Genomic DNA, 26,863 nt, shown 5'->3' with positions numbered 1-26,863 from the left:
TACCACTTTCTGGGGAACTTTCGGTCTCAGGAAGGGGTCTTGCACATGGCCTGTCAGCCTGAGGATGGATGTGAGGGGGTTAGACCCCTGCCAGCTGCAGGGCTCCCGTAGGCTGAATTTTGTTGAAGGCCCCACATCCAGACATCTATCTGACTGAGAGCTATCCCAGGGACTCTTTCTGAATTGCCTGGTTACTCAGTAGATTAAATCTTAATTGCAAATGTGGTTTCAGCGTAGGAGTACCATTGTGCTTGCTGGTTTCAGGCCGGATATTTTTTTTTTTTTTTTTTGCTGAGCGGTACTTTTTGAGAAAGCTGTTACAAATTTAGAAAGGGGAAATGGTGTTTCATTTGTCCATCAGAGCTGTGTTTTGCAGAATGAATTTATTTTAGTATTTGTGTAAAGGTGCCAAAATCTGATATCCCTAGAGAGAGAGCAGTGCTCAATTTGGGGGGGACCTTCTCCGGATTGAAAACAATGTCTGTGGTCCTGGTGTGAGAAGCCAGGCTTGCCAACAGTCTCAGTACCATCTTAATTTAATTTTTTCAGAGACCCAAGAAGCCGCCTCCTCCATCCGCTCCCGTCATCAAGCAAGGGGCAGGTAATGTACCTTTCAGTTCCATCAACTTCTAGGCTTTCTCTTTGCATATATTTACATTGTCCTTGGCAGAGCTTGAGATTCTTAGATTCAAATGCCATCTGTTGCCAAATTGGGAGCAGGTAGGTTTTAAATATACAGATGTTTCTCCTAAAATGTAAACAGATCATTAAAATGTATTCCCAATACAGAGGGGGGAAATCTAGCCTCCCAAAGAGAATGACCACAAAGAGCTTTGAAATAAAACTGTTTATTTTAAAGAAGCTTGTTTTTTGTTTTTTGGGGGTTTTTTTTTTGTTTGTTTGTTTGTTTGTTTGTTTGTTTGTTTGTTTTTTTTTTTGAGGCTAGAAGAACATAACTGCCCTGCCCCGCCTGATGAAGGCTCCGCCTGGGGAAAGATGATTTCCCACTGGTCCTGGCGTCACTATACACGTATAGCAACACGAAATTTTCAGTGTCTGTCCTGTGGGGTTAACCAAAATTTGTACTAACTTCACTCCCCATCCCCAACAAAATATCTTTTTCTAGCAGTAAAAACCTTCCCTCGTGATTCTTTTTTAATTTTGAAGAGTCCAGTTCACCTTTTTTGGTGTAGTTCAGCTGTTACGGTTGAAAAGTAGAGTAAGACTCGGACACTTGACAACTCACTGCGCACCGAAGACTCAGCCACGAGACAATTCACATTTCCCAGTAGAACTCCTCTTTCTAATGTTCAGATGTAATTATGAGTAAGTAGTAAAATAGCATTTAAAAATCAACGACTAAAACAGGAATGTAGGGGTATTTTTAGTCCTACACATTCATAATTATGATTTCTATAGCATGTAAAGTATGAATAAATGTCCAGGTTGTTTTGCTCATAGACTTATTAAGAAGTGGTTTTAAGTCCTCTTGGCCCACCAAATTGGGAAGAAAATCAGCTTGACCCCAGACTGGTGCCCCAGTCCCTTCATAATAGTTGAGAATTTCAGAGATTCAGCCTTGAAGTGGGGTGTAATGACATCTCCTGCTCCCACTCCATCCTCCATTGCATTCAGCAGTTTCACTTTGCCACCTAGTGGATCCGGCCAGACACATACCTCATTGTGCTGCAGTGAGAGCAGGCTGTTTATTTGCTTTTCTCTTCAGACCCTTTTCTCCAGAGGCCTTGTGGCCTAGGAAGAGGCCTAGAAGAGTCTGATGGCTTACGTTCAGGTTCCCAGGGACTGCGTTCTTCGGGGGTAGTAAGACCATCTTGTCAGGTCCTTCTGACTCGAGGGTTGATTCTGAACTTCGTGACATGATAGGCGAATTCTCAGCCTTTGACCACAGTTTTACCAAAGGTTCTGCTGGGGCTCTGTGGGATAAAGCAAGACGGCATTTGCTCTTCCAGGTTGCTACTACCACTTCATTATCCTGCTGGATGATTTGGGGAACTGCTTTGTGACAAGGAGGTAGAGATTCATATTTTCCCCACCATCAGGTTTCATTGTGTTTGATTATTTGACCAAAATTAGTCAGATATAAAATTGACAGGTATCAGGTACCATGTTGAATTTTTAATGAGGCATTAAGGGGATTTAGGTGAAGTGTGGTCAGTGGATTTTTTTTTTAAGTTCTTTTGCTTCTGGTGCTGTGTAATTGTGATTTTGGTAGCAACCACCCATCCATAGGCTAGTCATGAAAGAGTTTGTCTAGCACTCAAGTAAATCCATAAATCAGAGGAGTTCTTATGACTGCTTTGTGCTTGACTATTTTCCAAGTGCTTTTTCGTGCCTGCGGTCACCGCCACCAACGAAAACCCCAGATGAGGGAGCATCTCTGCTCCACGTGGGTGAAGATAAACCAGGTGGCGCCTTTGGAAATCCAGACCCAAAGAGAAAGGACTCAGACCCACCTTATCTTCTTTGTGCACCCCTCCACTTCAAAACATGTCCTAACTCCTGTTGGCATATGACGAACTACCCCAAATATGGGGCATAAAGCAGCAATTCTCTTATGCCCATGGACTCTGTGGGTCAGGGTATCTTGCCCTTTGCTCCCTGATGTCTGGGACCCCATCTGGAGGTGCTGGGCCGGCGGAGGCTGGAGGATCCCTTGACGATGACTGTTTCCCTCAGCAGGGCTCACTACCGCTGGCTCAGCTGGGGCTGTAGGCCTGTGTGTCTTGTCCAGCATGGTGGCCCCAGGACTTCTTACATAGAAGTTCAGTATTCAGCATAAGCTACATGGCTGTTTATGGCCTAGTCTTGGAAATTATATAGTGTCACATCGGCCACTGGCTAAATCAGTCGAAAGCCTTCTCACCTTCTAGATCTCACCTCTTGATGGCATGGGGGAGGGGGGGAGGGTAGGGCCATATTTTAGAGCTCCTACAAAATGGAATCTCAATCCCTGTGAAATTTCTTTTTATTCTTAGGTCACCTTATTTGATCCCTTAGTTGCATATTTTGATGATTGACTATTTATTTGTAAACATTCCCCCCTACCCCCTCACCCAGGTGGGGACTCTTTTGATGCCTAATGAAGTCAGTTAAATACCACAAAATGTTGGTGGTGTTTTGTAAATTAAGGATGTGTGGGCAGGCGAATTTGATGACATGAGCCAGGAACAGTGTCTGCTCTGTGTGTCAGCAGCTTCTGGTTAGAATACCAGCAGCCCACTTAGGGGGAAATGGATTGACTTTGTTGTACCTGATAAATATTTTAAATGGTGGTGTTTCTAATAAACAGAGAACATTTTTCTGATCCCTGCTTTCCTTCAACCCCTAGGTACCACTGAGAGAAAACATGAAATTAAAAAGATACCTCCTGAAAGACCGGAAACACTTCCTAACAGAACAGAGGAAAAAGGTAGGAAATCAACTCTTCACTGGCACTTCTAGTAGAGCAAGAGACAAAGCTGTCTGTCACAGGGCTAATCTGAATTACCTAAAGCATTTGCTTTTTTCTTGGAATATGTTGATTATGTTTTTTTTTTTTAATTGCTTTTAAGTATCCCATTTCTAAGGAAATAGGAGAGAGGGCTATATAGCTCTTCTTTCGGCAAGACTCGCTCAGCAAATGAAAAACAACCAGCCCAGTCCCCCTACACATGGGTGCTCACCCTTCCTGCTCTTCCCGTCGACACCACCCCTCCCAGTGGCTCCTGAAGTCTGGATGCTGACTGCAGGTTCCTTGAGGGCCTGGAAGTGTCTGCTGCAGTTTCTCTCCTGCTTGCTCCCAGGATACAACTCCGAAGTGCTCAGCACCTGTCGGTGGGTGGGTGTGACTTAAGGACATTCCCATCCAGAGGAGAGGGGGTGCTCTTCCTCAGTCACTGCCAGGCCTTTGCCCTGTCTGCCGTGTCACCGACACAGGTCCTTTTTAGAGAACTTTGGGAGGACATGAGTCCCTGCAGTCTCCTGACACTGGGTACCGATGTCGCTGTAGCCCAGTGCATCTCACCCAGTCAGTTTCGTGAACATCTTTGTCTCCCACCATTCTGAGTATCTCCCCCGCCCCAAATCTGCATGCTGCCCAAAGACTTGTTTGATTAGGTGTCTAAGATTTGATTGATCACACTTTTTATGGCAAAAGTGCTGTTATTATTATGAACAGGATGCAGAGGAAATTCCATTTTAAAAAGCAGTTATTTGTAAGTCACAAGAGAAATGCTGAATTAATGAGTGTCATCATTTTGGAGGTGCTCCTGGGTGGCCTCATGAAATTTTATTGTGAAATTTAATATTTTATATCAGCCTGCCAAATGTTGCACCAGTATTAAGAGCACTTAAGAAGTTCCACCTCTTTCTTTCCCGTGGAACAGTTAAGACTTGAGTTGTGACCCCTCGTTATGAAGTCCACGTCTGTGTCGCACGTCCGTGAAAAACTAGCCATTGAGTGTATCCGGTGCGAGTATCCCTTCGGTAAAGGGAGTGTTGTCACATAACCAAGCACTGCCGGTCCTCCCGGACGACCCTCGGCCAGCTTCTGGCTACTCGCCAGGCTGTGCTGAGCCCTCCCTGTTCCATTCGTTACTGGCGCACGGCCTCAGCTGACGTGGGAACAGCTGTGCTAGCTGAACGGCCAAGTGGCCACACATTTGTCTTTTCTCCCTTCCCGTGATTCCTTGTTCTCTGCCACAATGGGGTCAGGAAGGCAGAATTTCTGGTCATAAACAACATGGAAGCTAGGGAACCAGCCCCAACTTGAGACCTGGCCTCCTGGGTAGCTGGGCACGAGCCTTCTCACATCCTTTCCAGGCTGCTGGCGCTTCTGCCCCCCCGCCCCCCGCTCCCCTTTGCATTTCAGCCAGGCTCTCTTTCTCCTCTGGCCCCATGTGTCAGTATCTGAGCCCCAGCACTCCCGAAAGGAGCACGTTCCCCTACTGAAATACCACTGAGGTGAGCACAGTGGCACCTGTATTATACCTGATGGACTTTCTAAAGCTTTGCCAGTTGGCCTGGGCACCCAAATGACATGTTTGTGTTTGCAAATACACTGTGTTCAGAGCTCCAGCCTATGCGTGAGCATAGGGATCCTGCCAGGGCCCAACTCTCCGAAACTCCATCTTTACAAGAAATAAAAAGTGGACATGTGTGTCTCAGACATGCACAGGACTAGGTGAACTAGGACAGCAAGCATGAGGCGGCCACCAGTTGCGACGCTGCTCAGTGTGGCTACCAGGTGTGGCTTTCATGTCACTCTAATAGCTCTGATTCTGACAGCCCTTGGAGACCCAATCCCTGTGAAGTCCCAGTTTACCTTTCATGTTTCACTGTGCACAAAAGGGACCTGGAACTAGGTCCCTGAAATGCTCCCCTTCACTAGGCTCCTGGCCCGCTGCACAGGTCGGTGTGAAGAGGTACCAGGCCTCTCCCCTCCCCATCCCCAGCAGGACATGTGGCTCCTTTAAGATGCACCAGCCACTTCCTGAGCCCGGCCGGATGCCAGGTGCCATGCAGGGGTCTAGGGACCAGTTGTGGGCCCTGTGCTTGGGCACTGGCAGTCGGCAGGCTACGCCAAGCAAGCAGGGATGGAGCTTGTCTAGAAAGGGCTGCCCATCAAGGCCCAGGTGAGCAAGTACGTCTGCCTTTGAGGGGAGGTCTGCGGTCCAGCAGGGAATGTGACAGTGTCTATTTCAGCCAGGCCACTTTGAAAGCCTTGAAGGATCAGTAGGAGTTGGCCAGAAAGGTTCTTCGGGTGGAGGGACCGCTTGAGCAGAGGCAAACAGCAGGCTGCAGCCTGTAGGCTTTTCAAGCTGGCTGAGGAGAAATGAGACTCTGTGCCTTCCAGCTTTACCTTGAGAGTGATGTCAGCGGGTTTTTTAAGCAAGAAACAAGCAATGTGCACCTAGGTTCTGTCACTTACACTAGCTCTGTCTCTCTTCTTTGTGCTTTTCTAAACAACGACTTAAAGAAAGACCAGAGAGAGAGCCAAAGTTGGACTTACAGAAGCCTTCTGTTCCTGCCATACCACCAAAAAAGCCACGGCCACCCAAGACCAATTCTGTCAGCAGGCCGGGTGCACTGCCCCCAAGGAGGCCCGAACGACCAGTGGGTCCCCTGACCCACACCAGGTACTGCTTCCCCCTGGGTGTGGACCTTGGTGGCCATGGGACACGGGAGAGGGGCCTGGCATGTGGTCAGCTGGGAGAGGGGACAGCTGCCCTCCTGCAAAGCTCTCTTGAGACTCGACCACTTCAACCTGCTGCTCTCCCAACATCCAGCTGTCGCTGAGAGCAGGGGCCACTGAGGACAGTGCTTGAGAGGGCCGTGTGCAGAAATCCATGGGAAATGTCGCTGTTTCCTCGCATTGCGTGTGGCTTCTGCGCAGCCAGGGAGGAGCTAGGCAGCCCTAGCCTCTCACGCACTGTGAGGCCCCAGTTTGCAGAAAGGAGAAATGGAGGCAGGAAAGCCCCAGGTTTGCCTCCTGCCACCCGGGGGCATGGCAGACGTGGGTAAGGCTGCTTTGGTCACTCGCCCAGCCAGTTGAAGGGAGGACGGTGCCTGCTCTAACTCGGTGGCTCTCAAACTGGGGCAGGCCTCAGACAGAATCACTGAGGACCTGTTCAGACGAGGGCGGGGCCCAGGCCCATGGTGGCTGATGCCCTAGGTCTGGGCCTGGCCGGGGAGTTGCGGGTCTAACATTCCCAGGCGGTGCCGATGCTCTGGCCCACATGCATGCTGTGCGAACTGCTGGTCTGGGTTCTCCCAAGCTTTTGACAGTCTCCCCCCGCCCCCCGTTTTCTGGGCATGACTGTGAGTGCACCTGTTACATGCTCATGCACCTCTTCTCTCACACACCTGTTCGTGAACCCCCAAGTTCAGAGCCTAGATTGCACGCCCCTCCTGTGGAAGTCCCCCCTTATCATACGCACCCACTTTCTCCTCCGAATGCCTGACACTGTTTGGCCTCGTGTGGGCCCATGCTGAGCCACTTGGGATGCTCACACCCCCGGACTGCTGCACCAGATTTAAGGCAGATCAGGAGTGTGTTTTGTCATTCCACATGCTTTGTAGGGTTGAGCATATGGTGGTGGCTCATTTAACACACCTGTTGAAAGCCATGGGTCCTACAACGAGGGGGGTTGCCAAGCTGGCCTTTCGTGCGCTGTGCCTCTCCTCCGTCCCTCCCAGCCCCTGTGCGCGTGCTGCTGCGTGCGGCCACCCGTCCCGAGTGAGCTGGTGTGCCAGGCGTCTGAGCGTAAGGACGCTCATGGAAATCAAAGGAGGCTCGTCTTCCCCGTGCCATTCGTGGTTTGAGCTGAGCAGTGGCTGTGGACAACCCACCCGTAAACTGATTCATGGATTTGTTTTGCCAAATAGCCGACATAGGGATGCTGACTTCATTCAGTGAAGCATCTGTGGTCTCTGCAGAAAGAGTGGTAGCTCCTGTGTGAGCCCAAACTGTTGCCAGGGCCTGCGTGCCAGGGTGCACAGACGGCCAGGGGGTGCATTGCCGGGCAGGTGCACAAAGGGGCACGCGCCTGCGGCTGCCACTGCGTTCAGGGCGAGGCATTGCTGCTGCATCTTCCTCTCACCAGCCAGAAAGCCCGCTGCCCAGCGTGGCTCCTGGATCGACTGGTGTCTTACTGTTTCACCAGAAATGAGCATCTCTTAGAAATAAGGGAATACATAGTTGGGGAAGAGGGGAGTCGTTTCTGTATATGTTCATGAAACAAAAACGTGCTTCAGGTGTATGGTGCGCAAGGCACAGTTGCGGACGCCAGTGACGGTGGGCCCAAACCGCGAGCCAGAATGTGCAGGAATCACCTCTAGAGGAACTAGAATGATGCCAGAGTGCAAGTCTGCATTATGATTAACTTACTTGGTCAATGGCTAGAATGTTCTTCCAATTTCTAGAGTGAGTTAAGATGGAATTTTAACTGGTAAGAAAGACTTTTCCCCACAAATTTAATACCGGTTTTGATTTAAATGGAGTGATAATAGATGCCTTTAGGCTGCAAGTGCCTCCCATGTCTGCAAGGCTGCACCATGGGGTGCCCTGGCTTTTATTTCCCAGTGTGCCAAGATAGCATCTGCTTGGCTTGTGCAGCCTGCTGCGTAACTATGATGATCTTGGAGCAAAGAACATCCTGTGTCTCCATTTTTCACATTTGAGAAAATGAAGTCTCAAAAGTATGAGCCTACTCACTTGTTTTGGTATTTGATCATAAACAAATTTCAAGTGATGGGCTATGGCTGAACGTGTGTGCGTGTGTATGCATTCACACTCACAAGAACGTGTGCTATTACTTGCCCCGAATGTGCATTCAGAAAGAGGGTTCAGCAACCTCTGTGAGAAGAAGGTCTTGAATCTTGGGAGAAGGATCCACAAAATAAAGATAAACCCAAAGAAATGCTGCTAAGACGCTAACAGCCCTGGGCCCTAGCCATTGCCGCACCCTGCATTGGAAGGCAGCAAGCCAGAGGCCTTGGCCAGACCAGGTATGCGCCCTCAAAAGAAAGCCAGGCCCTGAGGGAAAGCAGAAGAAGCCGGCTGGCTAGAACAGGTCAGGCTTGTTAATTCTCCCAAACACAGACACCCCAAGTTACAATAAGTTTTCTTTTTCCTCCCAAAGAGTGAAGAAGCAGTAGCAGGACCTTTATTCTTAGTCCACGCCCTCAGAATGGAGGGGTGACTGGCAGGGTGGGGGCAAGGAGGGGCTGGTTGGGTGGTGGTGGGGCAGGGGAAGGAATGGAGGGGAAAGAGCCGAAAGGAAAAGGCAGCTGTGAGTCGAGCAAGGGCAGAGTGGGAGAAGTTGATGACCTGGAAGTAGATGATAAGAAGGAGAGCTCCAGCTCCCAGCTTCTGGGGTGGAGGAGACCTGAAGAGGCGCACATCCACACAGGGAGGAGCCTCCAGTGTGGGTGACAGAAAATGAATAAAGGTCCCAAGAGCTTAAGTGACCAAGGGAAGGGGTCGTCATCGGGTATGGATCACCCACGTGCCTGTAATAGCCTCAGCAAGATGGCAAGAGCTGAATGGGGTGAGGCTGATGTTCTAGAAGAATCTCATCCCTGATGGATGTCATTGTCTCCTGGGAGTTGAGGTCAGTGATGAGAAAGTGTCAGTAGGGTGGTAGCAGGCTACTCGGTGAGAAGGCCCTGTTGTGAAGGAGTTGGTGACCGTGCACCAGCCATCCTGAGACCAACTCCCTAGAAGCTAGAGCTAGAAGTAGCTATCAGAGGAGAAATCTGGAAAAAGATGGGCAGCTGGGTGTCAGTCACCAGGCTGAGGGCAGGAGTCCAGGTGACTTCTCAGGCTTGGCCACGTGGTGTGCCTGTTGCTTTACTCATTAAACACACCTTTCCTATGAAGGACAGAGGCTGTGCTGAGAGAACTGGAGCACAGGACCCTCGTAATCAAGACGGAAGCCTGGGTTTCAGAGAAACACAGAGGAGTGACTATTGAACTCTAAGCCATTTTAGCTTGAGGCAAAGATTAAATAAATACTTCATGCCACACATCAACTGAGTGCTTAGGGAAGGGCAGATACCTCCCCAGAGACCAACTTACCCATGAGCAAGTTCATCTTTCTTCAGATTTACACACAGACTTCCTGGTTGCTCCAGCCCCTCGGGCGACAACCTAGCAGGAAATGAGCTTCCTGGTGCCCTGATTGTTGTGTGAGTATCTGGCCCTCCTGCCCACCTAAACAAAGCATTGAAACAAGACCTGTTTGTTCTTACTAGGTACAAATTAATTACCCAACCAATAAGATAAAGAAACCTAGGTAGAGGGCTTGCCAAGGCCCCTCAGTCCCCAAGTAGGCAGATCAAGTGTGTGCTTGTGGTCAGGCTGTCACCTTGAGTTTGGAGTTGTCCCTCTCATTTTAGAGGGACAGGTTTATTAGGAAAAGGAGAAAAAAGAGACTCCCGCATAGACACAGGTGGGCAGAGCTGCCGCTGTGGCTTTGCAAAGGGAGGTTTGTGAAAAGAAGCGTTGGCACCGGCACTGGCACCAGTGAGCAGGAGGGCATGGAAACGCTGCGTCTTCGCAAAGATTCTTAGTGATGCCTTGTGTGGCTTATGTTTCCCCTCTTTTCTGCAAGTACCGGGACATGTCTCTGGAGAATGCAGAGGAGGAATCCTGGCTAGAAATGACAGGGGTGGGCAATACTGGCCCTTGGTGGTGGTGACGCATGGAGACTGGAGCCAGCTTAGGGCAGTCGATATCCGTAGGGTGGAGGAAGGCCTGGGGGCCACTGGAAAGGTAGGCAGAGTGTGACGTGATGTGACAGGTGCTAGAAGCAGAGTGTGGAGCAACTCCTGATCACATGGTCACTGGAGTGGTCGCTGGAGTCACCTGTGTGTGGGGTGGGGAGTGGTGAAGCACAGAACACTGCACCCCCACACTGTTTCTGATGCAGAAAGTCTGAGTTAGGGTCTGAGTATGTGCAGCTGCCAGGGCCACTGGCCACACCGTGAGAGCCACCTCCATGGCGAGCCTGAAGGGCACCCTTGGGCTGTGCTCACTGGGTGGCCCTTGGTGGTTCCAGCCACACAGTTTCTGTACCATGATTGGGGGTAAGAGACAGACTTGGAGTGAGTCATGGGGAGAATGAGCAGGCAGCCAAGCATGTGTAGACTTGATCTTACAAGAAACTTGGCTGTGGGAAATGGGTGATGAGAGAGGAGTGTGAGAGTGAGTGCGTGTGCACGTGCAAGTGTGTGGTCATGGTCATGTTCCTCCTTTGCTTCAGATCTGCATTGGTATCTTCATTTGGCCGGGCCCTCTCCTAGGTAGCAGTCAGCTGTGGTAACCAGGTCAGACGTGGACCCTGCCCCGTGGCTCCTTTGAGCTTTGGAGGCAGGCGCTCCGGGGCTGCACCCCTATCTCTACTTCGTTAAGCAGAAGCTCCCTACCTCCCTGAGGCAGTGTCCGGCTTGCCTGCCTTGCCAGATAAGAACTAGCCGCTGCACTGCAGCGTCCAAGCCTGTTGCCTGGGACATGAGGCCTCAGCCCAGCCAGGCTGAGGCCAGCGTGGCCTCCACTGTACCCACATTTCTTCAGTGGGTGACTATGATGGGAGAGGGGTTCCCACATGGCAGGTCATCCTTTGTAGCCCAAAGGAGTGAAGAAACATGGACACCCCTGGCATGTCGGGAAGTCTCCAGGGGGTGGAAACTGGAACAGCCTCTCCTGGAAAGAGCGAGGGAGCCAGGGGGGGCATCAAGACTGAGGAGGCCGTGGGATGTACAGTGCCCGAGAGAAGGTGCCTGGCCACGTCCTAGGATTCTGCTGACCTCATTTCTTTTGTATTTGTCGCTTTGTCTCTTGACAGCTTTCCACCCACACTTAGAATGAATTTGATTCATTGCAGCTGGAACCAACAGTAGTGATGGAATTTACCCCCACCCAGCCCAGACGGGCCATGTTGGTTTTCCTGCCAGTGGTGTCCAGAGTCAGGCAAGGTTCAGTGCCAAATCTGAACCCCTCACATGCGCCCAGCACTGATTGGTTCCACTGGCTATTTGACTACTCCCCCCCCCCAAAGTGGCAACCCACAAACTGGTCATTCGCCCAGTGATGAGATCCCACTGCTCCAGGCACTGAAAGTTAGGTTCAACATCTAGAAAGCCCCGTGCCCCTCTGAGACGCTGAGCTGTAGGGGTGCACGCGAGGCTGCGGGCTCGTCCTCTTGCCCTGGGGTAGCGGGGCTGGTCGGGCCCTGCATGGCTCGTGGAGGGAGGCCAGTTCCACACATTTGCAGCGTCTGCACAAGGAACAGGCATTTGGAGGGGAATTGAGTGGGCAGTGGCCCATCACCTTCCACCGTGTCTTCACCAACTATATTTAGACACGCCTGTTTGTGCTCATCCAAACAAGGACATGTGCGGAGGCAGAGCTGCCAGGAAAACCGTGCTGCTTCCTGCTTCCTGCGCTCCGCCTCACTTGAGCAGGCCCCTGTTTAAATGGGAGGTTTGCAAGCAAAAGTGCCTGATTCCTGGGGTGCTTTTGGCCACTGGGTAGGTACGTCAGGACGGACAGCTGTCAGCGGGACCCTTGGATGTGCGCTTCTGTGGCAGGAGAGGGCGGCCCACTCCTGACGAGCCCAGGGAATGGCTCACCTGTGCCACAGCCTTGTCCTTCCCTGGCAGAAGGCTCCTGCCCCCGGCAGCTGCGCCCCACGCAGACAGCTTCTGGAGGCCCTCCTCCAGGTCGGGGCCTTCACACTTGGGCATGACCCTGCTGTAGATGCTTGCAGGCGAAAGAGAATCTCTTGACACATAAAACATGTGCACGTGGAGGTTCATTTTGATGGCTGCCACCCCAAGTGCAGCGAGCAGAAGAGGACTGGACATCAGGCAACTTCCAGTCAGCTTCAGTTCTGCCACCAACGAGCTGCGGGACCTTGGACCCGTCACTCCCACCCTTGAGCTGTAGGTCCCTGTCCATAGAAGTGGTCATCGCAGCTGGCTTTGGGAGTCAGACGCTATACCCAAGATGCTAGAAGCGGGCAGCCAGGAATGCAGGGAAGGAGCCCCGCGTGCTCGGTGTGCGGTCGCTGAAGGACAGCGCAGGAGACCCACGGGACGTGGTTGGCGTTTTGGTTTTTGTAATTGTGGTGCCGTGGGCTGGCAGCACTGTAGAGGACTTAGGGGTGTGTTGCCATCCCACACCTGCCCCTAAGCACCCATAGAGGTCATGGTGGTGCTACAGTAGAAGGGCCGATGGGACAAGGCTGCCGACTTGGAGAAGGGAAGCAGGCAGGGCAGCACTGCCTCGTAGCTGGCATGCGTGCCAGCCACCGAGCGTGCCGAGGGAGGGTCGGATCAAGAAGATGTGCTCTGGCCATGCAGGGGGTAACTACTCAGCTGCAGGGAAAGGTCAAATGGGGCCCTCTACAGCTAAATGGAAGGAACCGGAGGGGTTGCCCCAAGAGAAGAGGAATATTGGGTGATTTCATATATATGTGAGTAGTATAAGGAAACGCAGCAGGTGAACTGATAGAGCAAAACAATGGCAAACTACTGACAGTGATAACTGAAGTTTCTGAGGCCGGATGGGGGGGCAGGAAGGCAGGATACCCCAAGTCCTTTCTATAGGGCCTCTGCCTTTGATATCTGACAAGTGCCTGGTGGGATGAGAGCTAGAGAAAGAGAGCGCAGGGGACAAGCGGGCTTTTCCTCTCCTTCCCAGATCTTTTAAACACCTCCCCACCCCGCCCCACTCTCAACATTTTCATTCAGTTTTTTACTCAGTTAAAACCCAAACATTTACACTGTAGTTATAGATGCTTCTGGGGGTGGCGGGAGTCAGTGGCTTTGCTCTGCTTCCCTCATCTGCACTCACTTCTAGAAGGTTTGCGGGGTTTGGGGGCTCGGGGGTATTGCTGCTGTTAATTTATTTGCTTGCTTGCCTTGGCTTCCTGTGCACTTCAACACCTTCTCCTGGCCACATGTCTTGGCTTAACTGTCCCAACTTGGGCTAAATTGGGCCGTGCCCCTGGCCGAGCTCATTCCCGAGGGATGCGCATGGTGCATCTTCCCAGCCTCCCCTCCACCCCCGTGTCCCCCCACTCCGCACTCTCCATCTTGCCTCAGATCTGAGTGGGTGGAACAGACCCCACTGGGTGGCTCAGGTGTGGTTTCTGTTTATTAGTAGTGCTTTTTAATGTGGAGACCCAGCTGGCAGTGAGCTTCTGTGCCACAGGCCGCCTGGCATCCTTGATGACTCACTGTCCCCATGACCGGGAGGCTGAGAGAAGCAGCTTTGAGAAATGAGCAAGAACCTGGGCTGTGGAGTCAGATTTAGATGGTTCAAATCCGTACCCTGCCACTCTGCTATTTTTTGACCTTTTGTCAGCGAATGACTAAATCACATCGAGCCTCTGTTTTCTGATCTATGTGCTGAAAATAAAGGCGCTCAGGCAGGCTTCTCCAGGAAGCAGATCCAGAGGCAGGGTTGAGTATGCAAGATAGGATTTAGGGCTCAGTGTTCATGGAAGGGAGGAGGAGGCAGCAGTGGGCAGAGGGAAATGTCAAGTTGTGATACTGGCTCACTGAAGCTTTGGACCTTTGATACGGGGGTCTGGTGGCTCCCCTGGAAAAGGTGTCCCTAGGCGAAGGAACTTCACTTTAGCTAAGGTGGTTCCTGGAGAGGCTGACAGCCCGCCCAGCAGTGGGGAGCCCAAGCCCTTCACCGTAGGGGGCTCTAGATCGCTGTGTGTCCATCGCACAGAGTAGTTACCTTGGGGGGTGGGCGGAGGGGACTGTGACATGGAGTCATGCATGAAGGGGTGTATACAGTGCATGGCTCACAGAGGCAGGCAGTAAATGGCGGCGGCTGCTATCCTGTGGGCCCTGAGGTTCACCTACACCTGCTGGCTGACCTTGTACCCATCAGTCCCTTCTCTGGTTTTAGTTTTTCTGTCCAGGAAAGCAAGGGGACTGCATACTGCAAGCTGCCTAGCCAAGCCACCTGTTCTAAGTTTCTGTAGTTAAAACTGCTGAGAAAAATACAGTAACATTGTTTAGATGCACAAATCAGAAATGAGTAAGGCCAGTCTTGTTCTACAGTTTCTGGCTATGTGGTGATGTGCCTGCTCACTTTTTATCTTTTCCTTTTGTTTAACAGCTGTTAAGCTCACTGTTGCAACTCACTGTTCAGAAGTACTTGCAGTAGTTGGTAAATCACAAAAGGATGGGGTTTCCCTTCTTTTGTTGAAGTCATTCTTTTTGCCATACTAGTGCTGGGTAGACCAGAGAACAGGGACCGTCGAAGGCTGCAGCCTTACTGGGTGTCAGCAGCTCTGAACACAGACTCTGGAGAATTTCAGAAATTCTGGGATTTTTGAGAACCGAAATTCATTAGCTTTGTTGTAAGCGTCTATAAATACAGCAAAAGGCATTTACAAATAGACATTGTAAAATGCTTCTACACCCACAGTCTGAACACTGTCAAAACACCAGCTGCAGCTTCCCCACTCGGAAGGATCAGGATCTTTTTTAAGCTACACCTACTGTGTTTTCAAAACCGGGTTGCTGCTGGCCCTGCACAGAAGATAATTTCAGCTGAAAGCTTGTGTCTGGTTCTTGGCACGAGGGACCAGGGCATGAGGGCTCAACTGGCTAGGTGGGGGATCCCACTCTCCTTTCTGTTGGAAAAGAGGCTGCTGCTTTAGAATTTGGGAGGGTCATCTGGGGCTGCTGGTTACTTCCTATCTATGCTTCCAAGTGCTCCCTGGAGACCTGTCCAGGACTCCTAACTCCACACGCCCCGACACGTCCCCAGGTGAGGGCCCTGTGGTCACCTGCAGTTGGGGAGGTTCCTGATGCAGAGGTGCAGTCTCACTTTCCACCTTGATGATGCTGTCGGTGAGAAAGGGGGGTGAGCATGAGCTGCCCGCGTAGGGCGAGTCCCTGCAACTGAACGCGAAACTTAAATGAAAGAGAGAGGCAATCTTTAAAAAGAAGGGAAATTCGCCTACAGTTTGATCAGAGACAACTGCTATGACCTGCGCTTTTGTGCTTTCTTCCCTCTTCCTCCTACCTATGGTTTGGTTCTCTTTTCATCACTTTTACCTAGGTGATCTTGCTGAGTGTTATATAAGTTTATGTCTTTGAGGGAAAGTTGGATTTATGTACAAATGTATTGACCTTTCAGGGGAAAAAAATAAGCAAAGGTTCATTCATTCCACAGGTGGTTTTTGAGCCCTGCCATATTGCAGGTGCCGAACGGGGTGCCAGGACACCCGTCGGATTCCCCAGGAATAAGCACCGTAAATATTGTTCTAGACTTCAAAAACAATCTCTCCTTTCCAAGTGTATGACGGGGCGTGCATGCGCAGTGTGGTCGAGGCAGTCCCTGACCCACCTTTGTCCCCTAACATTGGCCCACAAGGACTCGCCTGTGTTGTGGTAAAGGGTAATAGTTACAAATATCCCTTGAATTGCTATATAAAAGCCTATCAAAAGCTCTTCTTCTTTGAAAAAGTCCACTTCTTTTCAGCTTCTTTATTAGACGTAATACTGTGGTAAACAATATTGTCATATACCCACTTTATTTTTAAGATTTATTTATTTGTGCACACAGAACTGGGGTACAGGCCAGAGATGTGGAGGGTGAGAGGCTTCACCAGAGACAGAGCGGGGAGCAGAACAGGCAGATCGACGAAGTCCACTGCTGAGGGGAGCAGCGGGCGGGTCAGGAGAGGTCTGCCGCGCCATGTGGTCACTCCAGGCAGGGATCGAACTCATGCGGAAGTGGTTTACGCTTCTTAGTGCTGTGCTTTAGCCCACTGAGCCACCAGGAAGGGCCCCTATATACCCACTTTTTAAAAATTACTCCCTTTTACCCTGTATCACTCCACAAAAGAAGAGGGTAACTTTCAAAAAGGAATGCAAAGAACAGAGTACTCGAGAGTGGCAGTAAGGGGGAAACGTGCAGAGAGACACTGTAGCGCAGAGGAGAGTCACTCTGTAGTGTGCAGCAGGGCTCACGGCAGACTCTTATTTGACTGGAAGCTTCCAGCTCTCAAATCAGAGGGGAAACGGCAGCTCCAAGGCTGTTACCGAAATGCACAAGTGAACCGCGGGGGGGTTAACTGGTACGCAGCGCCCCTGCTCCCTGTAACACCCCTGCTTTCTCCTGCTGCCCACTGAGGTGCCACTCAAACTGTCCTCCCCCTTGGCAAAAAATAAAAAAGGCCTAGAGGAATTAACTGGGCTTGCGTTGCCTGCATGGCCACTGGCCCCGGGCAGAACATGTGTTCTCATAAGTTTTGGTTCTTGGTGTTTTCCCAAGAGGACGGCGGTGTCTGGCTGCGCCAGAACTTGAGTTCTGTCTGCTCGTTGGGAAGGTGACAGCAGCGAGGAGGAGGAGCCTGACTGCAGGCTCCATGAATGCAAGTAACAACAGCCAGGGGCCCCAGGAAGCTTCAAAACTGAACATTCTTTCCTACTAATAATACTCCACTTCCACATTTCCAGAACGTTTTATTCCGATGGTTAACATTCAAATTTCGGGCTGCTGGGGCCTGCCAACAAAGTGTTCTCAAATACATTTCCTCAACCTCCTGGCGCCTGTTGGCTGGGTCTTGCCAGGTGGGACCTAAGCTTTGGAAATGGGGAGATAGGGAATCTTTGGAAGCCTGGCCTGAGGGGTCCCCACAGCCTCAGAAGGTTGTGGTGAGTTAGGAAATGAGGCCGCGCTATGAAGCTCAAGCTGCTTTCCCCTTCCCACGTATAGAAGTTCATGTTCTCCTGGAACCTTCATTTCAACCAAGCTCTTAAAGAGACCCAAAGTGTGGTGCTGAATGCTGCTACCCCTCCCTTGCTGGGGGAGACCCTCAGGAGTCTGCGCCATCAACTGCCTCCCCACGCCCATGCTTCTAGGTCTTCTGGCTCTCCTGCGCCAGCTGTCCCTCTGTCCCCGTCACTACCAGGACAAACCGAGCCTGCAGTGCTTAACCCGACACAGTCTGACCTTCACCCCTCTTCCTCTGTTGCAACTCTGGGGACGGCAGGCTTTCGCCCTGGCCACGCTGGGCTCTGTCGCCTGCCCTTGAGTCCTTCCTCAGATGCGTCTCTTGCTGCAGTGCCCCTGCTCCCAGCACCAGCTGGCCTGCACCGGTGCCTTCTTCCCACGGGGCTTGGGCAAGTCTGTATCTTACTCAGGCGACCCTAGGTGGGCCTGTGGTGTCTCTATGTCTTCCTCCTGTTTAGACCACAAGCCCCCGGGGGGGGGGGTACAGCTTTGGCATGCTCGGTACCCCCAGCATAGTCACTGTTGGACAAGTGCTCCTGGAGTGCCAGGCTGTGGCCATGAGAGCCACGAGGCGGACTGTCTCTGGTACTTTCCTAGAAGCAACCACTCGGCTTTCCCCTCTTGTTTTATGGGCAGCGTTCTTTTCCTATTTCACTACCATCAAGCCCGTAGGTCCCCCCAAACAGGCCCACAGAGCTGACTTTTTGGAAGAACCTACTTCTCATGCATGAGTGGCCTGTTTTGCTCATCCTCTGGGAGGCCTGTCCCATCCCAAAGCACTGCCCCAGGCCCAGATACAGAGAGAAGTCACTCATGTCCTGATGGGCTCGGGGGCACCCACCCAGGAGCCATCTCACTTTACTGGCCTGTACCCTAGTGCCAACTTCGGGGCTGCCAGATCTCAACTCGACACCTTGTGCCTGTCAACAGCTTGGCTGGAGCCTCAGCCCCACGCCAGAAAACCTTTTTTTCAAGGTTAAAAGTAGCCGACCTTTGACAAGCAGCATTGGCTAAATCCCTTGTTCCTTAAAAGGGAAGCGCCCAGTTATCATTTGCTGGCGCTTCCTTGGCCACGGGGCGGGAGCAGGCTCTGCACTGTACCCTGTGTACCAGCAGGAGGTTGTGGCTAAAGGGGCATTGCTGAACGATCGTTATTAAAATAGCCTCCTTTGAAAATGTGTGCGGAGAGGGGGCCATCCGGCCCGCTGACCAGTTTTCGCCGAGGCCCATGTGGTCGGACTGCTCGTTGGCTCACTCGCAGGCAGCAGTGTCACCTGCCCCCCCCCCATGCCCAGCACACTCCTTAACACGTGTGGAGCAAGAAAGCTGACGAAATCGCAAGGACACATACCAATTATTAAATGCCTGGACTTGTGTTTTTAACATAGGGGTGACAGTCCCAAGATTGACCTGGCGGGCAGTTCCATACCTGGCATCCTGGACAAGGATCTCTCCGACCGCAACAATGACATCGGTGAGTAAGGACATTTTTGCTTCTCTTGCAACATTTTTAAAGAACTGCAGAGCTGGGCTTGCCCCTTTGGGCTGCCTCATGAAAACTCGCACAGCCAGTCAAGTTCAGTAGCCCTCCATGGGTTTTATGTGTTGTGGTTTTGTTTAAAAAAAAAAAAAAAAAGGTGATGGTGGTCTCCACAAAAAAGTAGATTTCACTCTCCCTGGCCTTAGGAGAAATTCCTTGCAAGGTCTCGTGCAAAGAAATGATGAGTAAACCTTTTCGTAATTGAGGGCGTTAACACTTAGGTTCATATTTTCAGTGATTTATGTATTTAGTGGAAAAGGGGAAAATGCAGAATGGCAGTGTCCAGTAGACACAGCACTCAGTCTTTTGACTGTGATTTAACAGGAGCTTTGGGGTGGTGATTGCCACTTAGCTCGGAACATGAGTGAGTTTTCCCAAGGTTAAGATGCCATGCAGTGATCAGAGTGCAGGTCTCCGCATAAACAAGCCAGAGGGTCATTTCAAGAATGGGGGCGGGCAGGTGGGTGTGAGGTCACATGTGTGTTGGTGGAGGCCACTGGTCATCGGACTTGGGTGACAACCCTTTCACGAAGTCCACGTTCTGGGGCTGCATTTTTTTAGCTTTACATCTTGTACTTGTACCTGTCTCAGCCCCATGTTAACAGTCTCTCACCGTCTACAGAGTAGAGGCAGCCCCACTCTGGATATGACCTTTTTTATTCTGAAATGATGGCAAATTCATATGCAGCTATGAGGAACAGTGCAGAGCGATCTGGGCCACCTTTACCCAGTTTATGCCATCTCAGGAAACTGAAGTGCAAGGTCACACCCAGGATGTTGCTATTGATGTAGTCTACCAGATTCGCCAGTTTTACTAGTACTGCCACTACAGTCAAGGTACAGAACATTCCATCATCACTAGGATCCCTCCCACTGCTCTTGTGTAACCATGCCCACCTCCTCCCGTCCTCCCCTTCCCTGGTCTCTGGGCCCCTCTGTCAGGGATGGATTTGACTTGGCCGATTTCCAGCATTGTTTGCTTTGACCCACTTAACTTAGAAGCACATGCCTGGCAGTTGGCAGGCTTCACAGGTGACACCAGAGCTCCTGACATGATGTTCTTGTCACCTGGGTTACTACTCTCCTTGGGTGCTGTTTTCTTCAGAACCTGCTAATAGAGTTGCATTTTAGCAATTACTGACCTGCAGTCACTGGTCTGAACTTGCAAAGGCCTAGAGGCAAGCTCTGTTGTGATCATAAACACCGAAAGTGCTTGTCCTGTTTCCAGTAACTGTTTTACCATCCTCAGTCAGCCTTTGAGAAGCTCAGTGAGGAAATGTGGCCAAGAATTCCATCAGCATGGACCGATGCAGGAATAATGAAATGCTGGTCTCCTGTGGCTTGTGACCTGGTGGAAGGACAGGGAAGAGCAGAGCAGTGTGGCCATGATGAGAACCTAATTGATTTCTGGGTCTACCCCCGTTCTGCCCCAGCATTGGGCTCTGCTGTAAGGCAGGTGGCCAGATGGAAAATGCCAGTGAAGGAAGGGGTCTCCCCTGCGGAAGGGAGGTGTTCTCCCACCTCCAGTGCATGTTGAAGTGCGTTGGCCTCTGCCCTTGTTTGCTTGGGGTCTGGAGAGAACTACAGTAGCCATCACCCATGCTGTTCAATCTCATAAGCTCGGCCGGAAATGTTAGGGGCATTATGCAGGGGGCTGGTGTATGGAAGCTTCTCATGCTGTGGAAAGTAAGCACTGGTTCAGGACTCCAGAAGGATTTGCCAAGGGGACATTCATCGCAGAAGATGATAATTGCTCATACTAAAAATTCAATGCGTCACTTGCAATGCGAGAAATGCTGGCTACCACTAAGTGCTTAATACTGCTGGAGCACAAGGCTGAATGGACAGCAAGAGCCTTGTGCTCGTGCCCTGCCTTCTAGGGGCTTCAGGTCTCTAATGTAGCAAACGAAAAGTGAGGCAACCCTGATAATCTGAATGGTGACTGAGTGGTAAAAAGAAATGCCGGTCAGAGTTGGGGGTGCTCCTTGGCACCTAGGGTGTTAGGGCAGGCTCCAGGAAGGGGGACAGACTTAATCTGCATCTTGATGTTGGGTAAACGTAGGTCAAGTTGAAGGTAGATAGGGAAATCACATGGGGAGTGCTCTGAACTGCGCCTAGATCAGCAGCTGAGGGTTTGTGCAGTCGTGGGGGCGCTGACCTGGACTTGGCCCACTTTGAGAGGCATTGGATGCATAGTCTATGTGTTAGGCCTTGCAAGCCTGATAGTTGACACTGAAACTTCAGATAATAACTGAGGAGCTTTGTGGGAACAATCAAATGAATGCAGGTAGATGTCTAAGAGTCAGGTTATTTGACAGTTCAGGTGAGCGGGAGCCAGAATTAAGATGCTCACCCGAGATGCCAGAGCAGCGAGCCAAGAGGATATTGCTGGACCTCAGTAACAGATTGATTTGGGAATAGGGAGGAGGAGAGTTGATGTTAGCTGTGAGGTTTAGAGGTGGGTGACTGGGGAGGAAATGGCTTGAATAGAAACAAACATGTCTGGGGAAGGAGCTGGCGGGGGTCTGGGTGGGGAACGTGTGCCCTGATATTTGGTGGCCATTCCTGTGTGATTGCCAGTGCCGAATGAAGGCTGAAGGTTGCATGGAAGCTGGAGAGGCAAGCAGGGACTGAAGGTAGATTAGGACCTTCCCTGGTGCCGGGGAGGAGGACAGTGGTTGGCAGCAGGACTGAATTCTGCAGGCCTAAATTTGAGCGCCAATTTTGCCGTTTCCTGCTGGGTGACGTGCATAATTTACCCAGACTTTCTGAGCATCAGTTTCTTTATCCTTAACAACATGAACCTCTCTATCAGCCAGGTCACCTTGTCTCCCAGAATTGTATAAAACCCGTTTGGTAGGCTGCAGGAAGACAGAGATACTGCTGATAAATGGGTTTGCTTAGAAGTGCTCATTAAGTCAGGAAGATCAAGTCCTTACCATAAGAAAAGAGAAAGAAGAAAGCCAAAGCCCAAATCCTGCTCAAAGGCCACCTGTCGTGTGGGAGAGTGGAACCCTTTAGCATGGGGGCCCACAGGGGGATTTCAGCAAAGTCTTCAGACCCAAATGCAGAAATGGTGTTTCAAGAAGGAAGTTGCAAAGTAATTGCTTTCTTCAGGTGTCTCTGCTTTTGTAGTATTTGCTCATGGCTTTGAGTAAAAAAGGAAATCATTTGTCCTCGCATGTTTTGTCAGTGATTCAGACAATTGTAGCTGTCCAGATGTAGGCTGCAATGAAGAGCAGATTACAGCCCTGAAAGCTGTTAGAATCCATCCGTGTGAGCTATAAATAAATCTGTGCTTCCTCTTAATAATGCTGGAATTTTTAATTATTATAATATTAAATTATAAAACATGGCTTTTTGAGGTCTCGTGTGGGTAGCTCCCAGCATCTGCTAGCCCGCAATAATTTAGAATGAAATCAGTTGGTCTAATACGAAGTTGTTGATGGCAGTTTGAGATACTGTTTGTATCATACTACGTAGCCATATTTCAAGTAGCGTAATGCCCAGTGCAGGCCTGCGCAGGAATAGTAAGTGAAAATGAAATTGCCCGGTTCCCTCTTACTGACGGAAGAATCTCTCTTCTGACTGAATGGGAGCTTATAGGCCGCAAAGTCAAGTGCCATCGCGTTCGCTTTCGTGATGCCATGTGTCATAGCTCCCTCCGTGTGGCGGAGGGCCGGACTCACTGTCACGGTTCGGTATGATGCCGATTTCCCATTTGTTTCCCCCTAAAGCACAGAGCAGCAGGTCTCCGGGCAGGAGGCAGCCTGGGAACTAAGCCATCCAGCGTCAACTAAGTGACTTCTGCCTGTTCGTCCTCTATTATCTGAATTTCCTTACATGTTTCCCACTTCTACCACTTTATGGGGACACCCCTGGGGGCTCTTTACTTGAAGCTGAGGACTTCTGCTCACCCTGCCACCTGGCCCACATAGCCACACTTAACCTGGGAGTCAGCTTGGGGCCAAAGCTTCCCGCTTTAAATGCCTGCAGGCCCGTGCTGCATTTGGGCCAGGAAATGTAAAAGTGTTTCCCTGTGCCCCACAAGTAGTAACTTTGGGGAGCTGAAAAGTTTCTAAAACTGGATTGCAATGGTGGTTGTGAACTCTATGAATGTACTGAAAATGATTGAATTGCACTCTCAAGATGGGTGACTTTATGACCTATAAATTATACTTCGGTATTGCCGTCTTAAAAAAAAAAACCAGCTAATATAAGTTTTCCTCACTTTCACTTTGAGGCTTCCAGGTCAAAAAAGATAATACACATCATTCGTTTACAATTTTGGGGTAAAAGAGCACTATCTTGGTGTTTCTGCCTTGTCTCTGAGCCAGTCTGTATTAAATATATTGAGAAACTTCCCTTCAAGCTTGTAGAGGGATCATTTTGTAGTACCAATAAGTTCCTGAAAGGTGTTTTTAAAAGTATATCATTTTAGGGGCCCTCCCTGGTGGCTCAGCGGGTTAAAGCACAGCACTAATAAGCTAAAGCCACTTCCGCATGAGTTCGATCCCCGCCTGCCCCGGAGGAGATCCACATGGCGCGGCAGACCTCTCCTGACCCGCCCGCTGCTCCCCTCAGCAGTGTACTTCGTCAATCTGCCTGTTCTGCTCCCCGCTCTGTCTCTGATGGATCCTCTCACCCTCTGCATCTCTGGACTGTACCCCAGTTCTGTATGAATAAATAAATAAATCTTAAAAAAAATTATATCATTTTAGACAGTCCTCTTAGACCGAGGCCCACCATGACAGTGCTACATATGGCTACATGTAGCTGCAGTGATGGAGTGACCACCAGAGTGTGGAAGTGTTTGGAAGACCTAGGAGTGTCTTCCAAGAGGATCTGAGGGTGAAAATACCTTTTCCATTGTTGATTTCTCCTTGAGGTGCAGTTGCCACGGTGGCTGCCGCGTGTGTGGCGTTGGGTGTTGCCCTCATTGCTCCGTGTGGGCAGAGCACACCGCTGCCTCTGTTCGCCTCCCTCCACAGATGCGCTGCGACAGCTTCCCCTCAAGTGCAGTCTCGGGGTCCTGGAGAGGCACCTGAAATTTTCTGAGAACCTGTATAAAACAGTCTGAAAAGGGGTTCACAGCTTTCAGAACCTGGTGACTTCATATTCAAGAAAAGCAAATGTGTTTGATGGAATTAACTGGAACTGGACGAGAGAAGATGCCGGGGCCTTGGGCTCCCCTTCCCCAGGCTGTGGCCAGTTATTTGCCGGAAAACAATGACATTTGAGCCTGATTTTCACACAGAAAGAGTGTTATATTTAGAATTAGATACTCTCCCCAGATTTAAAACCCACTTTTTAAATGGGAATTAAATAAAAGGACACCAAATTTCTATAAATAAATGATTACATTCTTATTTTGAAATTTCTACCTTTTGCTGCAAGAAATCATTTCTTGGAGTTTCTTGGACAGTTTGGGGGAAGAGTGAGAACCCTGGCTTTGGGTCGTTGGTTTTCCTGTCCTCACTTCTTTTTCTATTAAATTTCCCTGCTTGGAGCTAGACAATTATTGGTCTTTGCAGTATCGCAGGTCATCGAGCAATTTCTCGGATTTAATAGGACAGCATAGCCTGGCTGTTGTGCCTGCCTTAGAGAATGTCCTGAGTGACATTTAGAGTATTCCAGATAAAGAGTGTGTGTGAAGGAGCCTCACACATGATGACAAGGAACAAGAGAGATTGTGCTGAGGGTCAAACGCATTCTCACAAGAAAGTGGAACAGATTCAACCTCTGGGCGCTAGGTCTCCAGCCGTCCATCCTCTGAGCGCTCGGCTTCTCCCCATGCTGCAGGGTGCTCAGTCTTGGCTCCAGTTCATCCAGAAGAGGTTCTGTGCCGGGTCCTCTTCCTACAGCACCCCCTCCTGGCTCCCACCCTCTGCCTAAGACACTTAGGGCTCACAGCCTAGGGTTATGCTGATAAACAAGGTCAAGTTGGCAGCCAGCACTGGTTTCAAAATCACCTCACAGTCCTATAGGGGACAGGCTGATGTCAAGGTCTTGTCCTTAGTACTTCTGAAAGGTTGACCCCAGATGTAAACTGAGGGTGTCTACTGATAGGTCCTCATAATTAGAAACATCAGTCCACCTCTAGGTGTCACCTCAGCCTGCTCAGCCCACTCAGGGCAGTCCATCACATTATCTGGGTTCATGCTTATTTTTGGTGGGTTCCACAAACTTCTTTTGTGCCAACATATCCAGGTTCATGTGCAATGAACCTTCAAAGTGCCAGTAGGAAGAGTCTCATGAACACTATAGAGATGCAGATGAAGGTTAAACAAATCAAAGTGGGGAGGCCCTCCCTGGTGGCCAAAGGGTTAAAGCACAGCACTCTGAAGCTGTCTGCAGCCCCTGCAGGATGAGTTTGATCCCCGGCTGGGGAGGTGACCCACGTGGTGCGGAAGACCTCTCCTGTCCCGTTCGCTGCTCCCCTCAGCAGTGTACTTTGTCAGTCTGCCTGTCCTGCTCCCCACTCTGTCTCTGGGGAATGCTCTCACCGCCCCTGCACCTCTGGCCTGTACCCTAGTTCTGTATGCATAAATAAAAAAATCTTTTAAAAAGTGGGGAGGTGAGGACAGATGTTGCACAACCTTACGGGACTGAAGTATTTGGTGGTGTGCAGTCTTCTAAAGCGCACACTGAGGGGGTCGTCATGCCTGAGGCATCAGCCTGTGGCATGGAAGAGCCACTGACTGGTGAGATGGGCTGAGGGACGTTTCGGTGTGTAATGAGCATCCATTCAGCTGGGAGTGGTGGCAGGCCCACTAGCTGTGTACCCTTGGAGCAACCCCAGAGGCTCACTGTATGCAGAGGGGGCGTGTTCTCCCCTGGGAGTTGGTCGCCTGCCTCTCTATGGACAGGCCCTCATATTCTTCCTTCAGCCCAGTGACTTGGCACCTGCCCTTTTGCAACACACTGAGCCCATTTTCAGCTTTGAGAACAGAAGTGCGGTGGGGCGCCGAGAAGGATCAAACTCAGCACAGAGAAGCATGTGAAACCTCTGTTACATCTGTAGCACACTCAGGGAGGCCTCTGAGCTGCAAATGAGTGTGGAAGCAAGAAGGGAACAGGTGACTTGCAGTTCTCAGGTTGCACATGGCATTTATTTGGTCTGCGGTCTCCGCCTCTGCCCTCTGGCTGAGGGCTCGCAGATTGGCAGGGCTTGCTTATGGCTTCCGTTTGACTTGTAAATAGCCAGAGGGATCTACAGCCTTCTAGAACATCATGTTCAAGTACCCCTTGTCACACCAAAAGCATTCTAGACAAGCTCACAAAGTTTTCTTTTCAGGCTCTTTCCAAATGGCAATGTGGATGATGAACTTTCATTAAAAGAAGGAAAAAGTTCCAAATGTCTGCCCGACCAGGGACTCTTGCTGAGGCCTGAACTGGGAACCATGGCCCACTCTGCCTGCTGCTACTTGCGTTGCATGAGAGACGTCCTGAGTGCTGTGCAGTGAGGCTGGTGCCCCTGCCACAGGACTTGGGTCTGAGGGTGACAGGCCAAGGAAGAGGTGTAAGTGCACAGGGAGCCCTGACCTGGAGCCAAACGAAGCCTCTTTATTTAGCTGCGAGGTGACCTATAGTGGCCGCCCCAGGCCTGAGTCATCCCTCCCTGAGGCTGTTCATACTCTGGAGTTTCACAGACTTGTCAACCCAAACAAAGAGGGCAGGGGGCTTTGAATTTAAGGGCTGCTGATGTTTGTTTTATGGAGCAAAGTTTAGAAGACAAATGCGAGTCCCTGGTGGAAAGGCTGTAATCTCCAAGTTTTAAAGTTGAATGCATTTGGCTGACTGGGAGACTCACAACGCTGACCTTCTTTTTCTTGATGCTTATAGACTGGTGTTGACTGTGTTCTTGGGGTGGTTCTGGAAACCACAAGTCTCCCATGTGTCTGCAGAGAGGTGAGGGTATGAGGAGAGGAGAAATATCAGGGGGCAAAGCAAAGGCCCCAGAACGGGATGGGTGCTGAAGTTCACATGCAAACTCAATGCCCAGAATTGTACAATATTTTAAAAGAAATATCATTGCTTATGATTGA

General features: G+C 50.5%; 1 protein-coding gene across 7 annotated transcripts in view; it reads left to right on the top strand.

The window, feature by feature from the left end:
* Positions 1-26,863, top strand: part of SH3KBP1 (SH3-domain kinase binding protein 1) — a 287,724-nt gene that overhangs the window by 239,657 nt on the left and 21,204 nt on the right. For all 7 annotated transcript variants that reach the window (XM_012730359.1, XM_012730361.1, XM_012730360.1 and 4 more), the window contains 4 exons: positions 550-601; positions 3,350-3,430; positions 5,978-6,137; positions 18,664-18,749. In XM_012730359.1, coding sequence (XP_012585813.1) covers positions 550-601; positions 3,350-3,430; positions 5,978-6,137; positions 18,664-18,749 — 379 coding nt within the window. The remainder of the gene's footprint in view (positions 1-549; positions 602-3,349; positions 3,431-5,977; positions 6,138-18,663; positions 18,750-26,863) is intronic.

Source organism: Condylura cristata, unplaced genomic scaffold (genome assembly GCF_000260355.1).
Source record: "Condylura cristata isolate star-nosed mole 26May11 unplaced genomic scaffold, ConCri1.0 scaffold00027, whole genome shotgun sequence".
NCBI classification, from domain to species: Eukaryota; Metazoa; Chordata; class Mammalia; order Eulipotyphla; family Talpidae; genus Condylura; species Condylura cristata.
The sequence above is the reverse complement of the archived record's forward strand: the minus strand, read 5'-3'. Positions and strand labels throughout refer to the sequence as shown.